The sequence below is a fragment of the Triticum aestivum genome, chromosome 2B (genome assembly GCF_018294505.1).
Source record: "Triticum aestivum cultivar Chinese Spring chromosome 2B, IWGSC CS RefSeq v2.1, whole genome shotgun sequence".
Classification (NCBI taxonomy): domain Eukaryota; kingdom Viridiplantae; phylum Streptophyta; class Magnoliopsida; order Poales; family Poaceae; genus Triticum; species Triticum aestivum.
The window spans coordinates 699520213-699529824 of NC_057798.1; the positions used below are offsets into that span (position 1 = coordinate 699520213).

At 48.6% G+C, this 9612-nt stretch overlaps 1 protein-coding gene and 1 pseudogene across 1 annotated transcript; both read left to right on the top strand.

Annotated features, from left to right (window-relative positions):
* The first annotated feature begins 1713 nt into the window (after positions 1–1713).
* Positions 1714–2872, top strand: LOC123039414 (BTB/POZ and MATH domain-containing protein 3-like; annotated as a pseudogene).
* Positions 2873–4919: 2047 nt separating this feature from the next.
* On the top strand, positions 4920–7883 carry LOC123039415 (BTB/POZ and MATH domain-containing protein 2-like). The gene is made up of 4 exons (XM_044462601.1): positions 4920–5373; positions 5457–5797; positions 5865–6029; positions 7332–7883. The coding sequence occupies exons 1-4, from the start codon at positions 4920–4922 to the stop codon at positions 7881–7883; spliced, it is 1512 nt and encodes a 503-aa protein (XP_044318536.1).
* The last annotated feature ends 1729 nt before the right edge of the window (positions 7884–9612 follow it).

The window sequence follows — 9612 nt, forward strand, 5'->3', positions numbered from 1 at the left end:
TTGCTATACTGTGTGCTCAAGATATGTTTAGTTACGGTTAATATATGAAGATGTTGTTTACCTTCTCTTTGTCAAATCGCATGGCTTGTTTTATCACTTCTACACTACTCATGTTTTATCTAGTATTTCTGTTAATAAAATCATTCGATAAATTGCTCATATTTCCGACAGCTACGACCAGATATGTGCGTTCAACGCCGTTCATGTGCTCACGCTGGGGGAGGCCGAGTGGCGGGAGGTGCCAGTCGAGCCCGGCGACTCGATTACCATGCTTGCCGCTGGTATCGTAAGCGTCGATGGTACGACATACTGGGTTAGGGTCACCGGGGGTGGCGCAGCAAAGATCATGTCGTTTGACCTCAACGACGAGCGTGAGCGTGTCGTCTCCACCACCATACCGTTGCCAGTCCGACGTGATCACTACCGCCTGTCGGAGGTGCATGGAAGGCTGGGATTTGTGGCCTGGCCTAACGTATGGGTTTTGGAGAAAGGACAACGGTGGAGCCACCGGTACAACTTCAAGCAAGATATCCCACGGCGGCACTTTGTGTATGGCAAGTACGTCCTAACATATGAACGACTCTTGTATTATATAAGCACATGCCGTCTTTAGGCCGGACACCAACGAGCAATGAGGCGGTGCGTGTTGGCCATTGGGATAAGGGGACACTCATTGCAAACATGGCGCTGTGTGAAGACAGCTCCTACAGAAGTTATGAGGCGTTCACCTATGTGGAGACCACGGAGCCGCTCGGTGTTTACGCAACAAATTAAGCAATTTGTTTCTTAATTTTGTGTTAGTTTCATTGCTCGTTGAGTTCATCTCCGATGGACTGATGTTTTCCTTTATATGAAATAACGAACTATATGTGTCTCAGCAAATAAGACAGCCTAGAGACAATGATGAAAAGGGGTCATGGCCGTGAATTTTGGGATGCCACTGCATTACTCCTCTGTGGTATATATTGCTATACTATTCCTGCTTTCTTTTTTTCTTGTTTCTGCGTATTCCGCATGGTGTTTGCGATTTGGCTATTAAGTTATTTGTGTATTTGAAAAGAACTTGGCTGCCAAAGTATATTTCGCACAGCCCCACCCCACACTTCTGGCCCAAATAGCTACAAGATCTGATCTACAAATAATAATTTCACAAATAATCCTACACCTAAGAAGACTAACATAAATAAAAACTTACATAAGTTTAAATCAAACGATTCTCCCCCAATACGTTCTGTTTCTTTTTTTGTTGTTGAACACAATACGTTCTGTTTTTTGGAACGCGGCACGACCGTTTTTGGAACATCTTAGCTAGCGCCAGGAGGAGACGCAGTCAACCAGGTGCGTCCGAGTCGAGGTAGCTAGTCCCGGCGGTCACGACGTTGCATGCGTGCACGTGCGTTTGAAGAGAAGCGGCATCCGTGCACGCGGCACCGGCCGGCCGGAAGGCAGGAAGAAAACAAAAGGACGACGTATAGAAAAGCGCTCTGTTTCGGGTTCCTGTTCGATCGGTATCCCAGCAGCTATCGGATTCCTTATATCAGTTTGGGTACAATACAACCGACGTGTGTATCCATATAAAGACGGCAAGGCGTGCACGCAATGTCCAAATCTCACACATCCGACGCCAACGACGACCCTGAGTTCGATCGATCGTGAGGCGTCGCCCTTGATTCTCCACCTTTAATTTGTCACCGCGGGTTCCCTTGATTCGACATGTCTAGCAGCTCGGCCTCGCCGGCTAACTACGATGAGCACCCAGTGGAGACGTCGTCGTCGTCGAGATCCCTGGCGAACACCGTCACCGTGGCGCACAACTTCGAGATCACTAGTTACTCGCTGCTCGACGGCTTTCATCCCGGCGACTACATTTGCTCGAGAAGGTTCACCGCCGGTGGTTACGACTGGTGTATCAGGTTCTACCCTAACGGACATACAGAGGAGGATGCTTTCTACACCTCGGCCTTCTTGTGTCTATGTCGAGGAGAACCATGGCCGGGCGTAAGAGCCAAGTACACTTTGAGTTTATTGGATAGGGACCGGAATGCAACCATACGAAGAAGCGCCTTAAGACATATCTTTGCGTCGACGGGTTGTTATTATGGCTATAGTAGGTTCTTCTCTAAGAAGCATATCGTCGATGACTGCTTCACAATCAGGTGCGTCTTGACCGTCATCACGCAACACACGGAGGACCGAAGCTTCGTCGTCATCCCCCGGTCGGACCTCCGCGACCACCTGGTAGACATGCTGGAGGGCGGGGAAGGCACGGAGGTGACATGGGCGGCCAATTGTTCCACGCTCATAGATGCATGTTGGCTGCACGATCACTAGTGTTCAAGGCGGAGCTCTTTAGCGGAATGGAGGAGAACGCTACTCGACACATCAAGGTCGACGACATGGAGCCCACCATCTTCCAGGCACTCCTCCACTTCATCTACACGGATACCTTCCCACATGACAGTGGTGTAGACAAGAATGCGCCATTGCAACACTTGTTCGTTGCCGCGGATCGGTATGGCCTGGATAGGCTCACGGCAATGTGTGAACAAATGCTATGCGAGAGCATGACGTGCACACAGTTGCCACCACACTTGCCTTAGCGGAGCAGCACGAGTGCGTGCAACTCAAGCATGCATGCCTTGGATTCCTGTCCTCTCATGGTGTGCTCAGTGACATCCAGCAGACCGATGGATTCAAGCATCTCATATCCAGCTGCCCTTCAGTTGTAGGGGACATCATAAACAACATCACCGTCGCTAGTGGTGGTAGGGATGCCAAAAGAGCTCGAGTCGAAGCCACTCACAGCGACTCATCTTCTAGCTACACCGGAGATTTACTCCAAAATAAATTTGTAGAGCATGAGTCTATATAATTTGCAGCTCAACTGAAAATGAACCCGAGTTTGCACCAATGTTAGCTCGCTTGATTTTGGTCGACATAGCATAATTTATGTATAGCAGAACATATAAGACCTATGATTTGCAATATATTGATGTTTTTCTTTTGCGAATTGCAATATATTGATTCAACTATCATTTCCATAATTTTATTGTATCAAGCTTGTATATGCCTAGAACACACAGCCTATTCCGTTTACATAAATTATAACCTTTTAACTTGAGCATGAGTAGGTCAAGTCATTTTTCGAAAGTGAACATGCTATTTTTTATTGGCCCGAAATCCACTCAACGCCATTACAGTTAAATGCGAGCCAACTCTAAAGCCCGTCCTCTTATTCGTGTCAAATAGAGCTTACTTGTTTGATAGCCTAAGATCGCCCAGACTTCACTGTTTTGCACCCCGGCCGAAGCCCTAACTAGGTGTACACGTGATACCGGAAGCCCGAAGGCAGCACGTACGTACGTACCTAGCTCGCGAGACGATTCTCCTAGCTCGCGGGTGTGGTCAGAAGAGTTGGTGATGGAGCCTCTACAAGGATATGGGACCATAACTGGATCCCACGAGATAGTTACAAGAGACCGATTGCTTCATTGGTTGCAGCCCCACCACTGATGGTTGCCGATCTCATTGACACAACCACGGCTTCTTGGAGAGAGGACTTGATCCGAACAGTTTTCACTACATTTGATGCGGAAGCAATTTTGAAGATTCCTCTCTGTACAAGAAGGATAGCTGACTTCTGGTCTTGGGGCGAAGAATCTCGTGGAAACTTTTCTGTCGGGTCGGCCTACCGCATGTTGGTTCGGACCAAATATGATAGAGAGGGCTGGCTGGAAGAGTGAGAGGAACCATCTTCAAGCGAGGGGGACAGCAGTGAATGGAGAGCCATCTGAAAGGTAGATGTACCAAGCAAAATCAAGGTTTTTTTGTGGCGACTTGCTCGACGCTCAATACCATCGAGTGATGTGTTACACAGGAGGAATATGGCGACAACAGGGCGTGCAGGCTGTGTGGGGTGCCGGACTCCTGGAGACATGCGCTGCTGAATTGTCACATGGCACGCTGCACTTGGGCACTTTCCTCTGAGGTCATCGTGGACGAGCTGAGCTCTCAACAACAAGAGCGCCCAAAGATGTGGTTATTTGCAATGATGAGAGCTCTGAAATCTGAAGATTTTGTCAGGTTTTCAGTTTCACTTTGGGCCGTGTGGGGAGCAAGGAGGAAAGCATTGTATGAAGGCCTTTTTAAACCACCCCAGGCGACGCATGATTTCATAGGCTCGTATATATATCTGATTTCCAGGTAATATCCACAACGAGAGCAGGGACAGGAGGTGGATCCGTTCGTCACCCAGCTTGGATTGCTCCTCCTGATGGTTTTGCGAAGGTGGACGTGGATGCAGCTGTGGGCAATCGCAGCCGGTTTGGAGCTGTGTCGGCTATATGCAGAGACCACGTCGGCAATTTCCTGGGAGCGTGAGCGATCATATTCAAACATATCAAAGATCCCACGACGTTAGAAGCAATGGCAGTACGGGAAGGCCTTGATCTAGCAGCTGATCTAAGCATCACAAAGGCACATGTTGCTACAGATTGCAAGGTTGTCGCTAGTGAGATTGGCAGGAGAAGTACTGCGGCATACGGACCGGTGGTTAGAGAAATTGAGTTGTAGGCATCCTCTTTCATTTCATGTAATATAGTTCATCAGTCTAGGAGCTCAAATTTCGATGCTCATAACTTAGCAAAGCATGCTTTAACTCTTAACGTTGGCCGCCATGTTTGGTTAGGCCAGCGAGTAGGCATTCCTTTCGTCCCTGAAAACATTGTGACGACGTAATAAAGCTTTGCGAGGTTGCCTCAAAAAAAAACTTGGTATCCTAGTAGTATATTAATCGGTTCTCCTTGAGAAAATAGTTTACATATATGGGAGTGCAAGGTTTCTTTCAAGCTTTCTATATACGTATACATACGTAAACGAGACCCGCTCACCTGTTGCCCTTGTCGTCCGCCGACTTTGCCATGGGAAACATCATCTCTTTCTCGGGAGAGGGGTGGTCGACGTGCCTGACGGAGGCCGCCACCGGTGCACACAATTTCAAGGTGACAAACTACTCGCAGCTCGACGGAATCGGCGCCCTCAACCATGTAAGCTCGAAGACGTTCAGCGTCGGTGGCTATAACTGGTGCATCGATTTCTATCCTGACACGTATGTTGGCCACGCGTTCGCCCAACTGTCTCTCAAAAGAAGGGTGGAGCAACCGGGCGTGAAGGTGAAGTTCATGCTTAGTTTTCTGGGGAACGATGGCAAGGTGTACAAAGGCATGGAGCCTGTGGCGGCAACACGAGCTATTCTGTTCAAGGATGGTATTGGGATTTTTCTTGGTTGGGAAGATCCACTGATTACTGAGAAGTGCAAGTTGCAGGACGACGGCTGCTTCACCATCAGGTGTGATCTAACCGTCTTGAAAACCAGTGTTGCATAAATGATGTGCCCAGCAGCAGACCGAGTCGACTGGAGTGATGGTCTAGTTAGTTGCTTATCAATTTGCTTGTAGAACATGGCTTTATGGACTATTATAATCGCACCCAAGAGGTGTGCGCCTTCACCATCCCAACCCCGCCGTCAAATCTGCACAAAGATTTTGGAAGGATGTTGAAGGACGAGGACGGCGCAAATGTCACCTTCATCGTAGGTGACAAATCATTCCGTGCTCATAGTCACGTTATGGCGGCACGGTCGTCGGCCTTCAGGGCAAAGCTTTTGGACCTGATGACAAAGGAGGACCCTACAAAACCCGTCAACGTTCATGACATGACGTCCGGCATCTTTGAGGCACTTCTTCATTTCATGTACGCCGATACACTCCCATATGGTAGCGATTTTGAAAAAAACAGGGTATTGTGGCATTTGTTTGTTGTCGGAGATCGATATGGACTGGAGAGGCTAGTGACGATTTGCGAAGTCCAAGCTGCAACGGTTGGTATCCCGCAACAACGACTGTGTGACGAGTAGGTGTGTTTTGACTGTCATGAGGAAGCATCGCACCGGAGAGGTTCACACCTTCGCCATCCCAACCCCACCGTCAAATCTACACGAAGATTTTGGAAAGATGTTGAAGGACAAGGATGTTGGCGCAGCCCTAGAACTACCTCTCTCTCACACTCGCTCAGACGTAGGTGGAAGGAAAGGGACACAGATATTTCCGGCGCACATACGTCCCGCCGCACGAACGGCGCCTCGACCGCACGAACAACCTAATTTCTTATTGAGCACGAATTCTGACTCGGCACATACCGCAGCCACTCCCACACGAAAGACTACCAGAGACTACATCTCTCCTAGCTCCTCACCCTTGGCCTCGCAGCCGAGTACACTTTATATAGCACACCCACGCACACAGGCCAGTGGCCACACACACCTAACTCACGCACGCATGCACCACAGCGGCCACTACCGCATGACCCGGCCACCACGTTGGCACTAACCACCTAGAACTAACTCCTTGAATCACTCCATGAGGACGCCAACTAATGGGCTGTTTGTTTCATAAGTCTCAGGACTTTTTTAAGTCTCAACTTATAAGTCATAAGTCCCTGCCTGTTTGTTTACATCGACTTATAAGTTCCGAGTCCCTGCCTGTTTGTTTACAGGGACTTATAAGTTGACAATCATTTTTCATACAAACCAATTACAGAGGGGAATTGAGAAGTTGCTGGTACGACCACGTCCACGTCCAACCGGAGGAAGGCCATGACCGGCCGACTGGTCAAAGAGAAGTTGCTGGTACAAGCCCAACTCCGGGAAGACGTCCGTGTTGTTGTTGAGATCCAAGAAACTCATTCCCCTCCCGAGATTTCCACCGGCGGATGAGCCTTCAGGTGCCTCCTGAGACGAGGGGAATTGAGAGAAGAAGGGGATCTCGTCTTCCTCGTCGGCCATGGCGGCGGCTATTGAAGCTGCCGGCGGCGGCAGCAGCGATTGGTGCGACGCGAGCGAGGCGACGAGGGGAACCGAGGGGGCGATGCGGTACGAGGCGAACGAGCGGCGTGGGGCGATGCGGTACGCGAGGCGAGGAGGGGATCGAGCGGTGCGGGTCCAGATAAGTCCCAATAAGCTCCTCCCTGAGGAGCTTATTTGATAAGTCCGTAATCACCCCAATAAGTCTCAATAAGTCACTCCTGTTTGGTTTGGATGGGACTTATAAGGACTTTTTTAAGTCCCTAAACCCATAAGTCCCTGAAAACAAACACCCTCTAACTCACCCATGCATGACCCAGCCGCTGCTCTCGGCCACACGCTGCTGCTTGGCTCCGGCCGCACGCACGCAGGGCTCATTCACCATGGGCACGGTGCGGCACCAGCGTCCGGACTCGACCAACACGCGCACACGTGCTGATCATCATTGTGACGTGGGTTATTTCTAACAGAGGACGTCGTGGATGTAGCGTTCGTCGTGGGTGACAAATTGTTACGTGCTCATCGACACATTCTGGCGGCACGATCGCCGGCCTTCAAGGCAGAGCTTTTGGACCCGATGACAAAGAAGGACCCTACAAATCCCGTCAATGTTCATGACATGACGTTCGACATCTTCGAGGCACTTCTTCATTTCATGTACACTAATACACTCCCACATGGTAGCGATCTTCAGAAAAACGGGATATTGTGGCGTTTGTTGGCTGTTGGAGATCGATATGGACTGGACAGACTGGTGACGATTTGCGGAGGGAAGCTATGCCAAAACATAAACGAGCAAACAGTCGCGACCACCCTAACTTTAGCGGAGCAGCATGATCGCGTGCGACTGAAAAGTGCTTGCCTCGCATTTGTGTCGTCGCAGGATGTGCTCGACGTCGTCAAGGAAACCGATGGATTCAAGCACCTCATGAGAAGCTGTCCGTGGGCCCTGATGGATATCTTAAAACAGAAGCTGTCTTCACCGGGGGTATGCGTAATTTATGCTAGAATTTTCTCTGAATAAATTTCTTTCAAAACTAAGTTGAACATAACAAAAAAATTGTCGCACTCAGTATCTGTTTTATTTTCTGAGCCTCTCCCAAGATGGGTTGCACTATGTATTCTAGAAACATCCATATCCATCATCACTTGCCGGGTTAGCTTCATCTGGACAACATGGTTTGGACTTTGGGCTGAATTAGCATAGCATATATATCTGCTCTGTTTTCATGCGCTGATACTGGTACCCAAGGGCGTATGATCACAGTAGATGCCTAGATGGTTTTCTCAACCTGACCTTATTGTGCTTTACACAGTTTTCAACTTCTTCTTACAGTTTATTACTACAACTTTACATATATTCTTTCCTGTCTTTGGGTTTGCAATCAGGTCACACGGAGCCAGCCGGGTAGGGCCCCAGATCACGCAACAAGAAGGGAACAAGGCAGCCTTACCCTCCGTCTGCGTCCTGGCGCTGACCCCCTTTGTTGGCCTCTATTTTTACATGCACAACGGCCGCTGTTTTACAAAGGATGGGAACGAGGCAAGCCGTGCTTGGCTCCTCGGGCTCCGCTCATACTGTCTTGTACGAAATTTGTATATGCTCAGCTCTGATGTATGATGAGTATGACACTCCAACCGGGCACCAAATGTTCATCTTTTGTAGCACAAACCAGCGTTCGGTCTACAGCCAGCTGCAGAAAGGGTAAATTTTTTTTTTCAAAACAGAAGGCAAAAAATTTGGCCCATCAATTAATTAAGAATGAGCTTAGAGTTGCTTTACAAAAGCGAAAGAATATTATTTTAAAAACCTATATGCCCCACTCTATGTATAAACTAAACGACCACAAGCACATCGAAGCTCCAACAAGGTGCCAGCGCGCACACACAAGACCAGAGTACAGAATCCGATCTTAACAAAGAGGGTAGAAAACAAGGCAAAGGAAGGAGCCACGAAGCTAGTCAGGCTCCGTCGGTGGCGGGGGAGTTGCGCCACCAAGCGAGGAGCCAAGGCCCTGAATCATGAAGTGAGAGCATTAATGGCGCCGTGCTCCGGGCCACCGCTAAGCGGCTTCAACAACTAAAAAATCCACATAATTTATAGATAGCATCAGAAGGACGCCACAGGAAAGTAATCTTAATAACTAGCTTGTTGCCGACTGTCCACCGCGCAAGCTTGTAATTCGTCAAAGAGGTTAGTGAAGTTCGTGTACAAAGCCTTTACTCTCTGGACATGATGTTTCCCAAGTGCTTTGTGCTGGCGATAACCATAGTTTAAAAAACGAACCAGAAATCGAAACGGAAAGGTTGTCGGTTCAGGTTTTTACCGGTCGGACCGCCGGTTCACCGGTTCGATTGTCGGTTCTTTAAGCAATAAAATAATATATATTGAGTAACATATGTGCTACTATAGTGTGAAACAATGGTCAAATAAAATTATTTTCATGTAGTTGATAACAAAATAGCATAGCTGAGTTGGTTATTGGGCCGGGGGCAGGTCCCTAGTACTGCTCACATGACCTGGGATCAAATTTCACTTCTCCAAATTTCTATTAAAATATTTTCTCGGTTCATCCGGTTTTTCATCGGTTTTCCAAAAAACCATCCGGTTTGATCGGTTTTCTCTGGTCTGATTGCAGAAAGGTCTTATTAGCTTAAAAACCGTTGAGGCCGCCGGTTCCCGTTTTTTCCGGTTCGACCGCCGGTCCGGTCGGTTTTTTAAACTATGGCGATAACTAAAGTTTAGCGTTGTT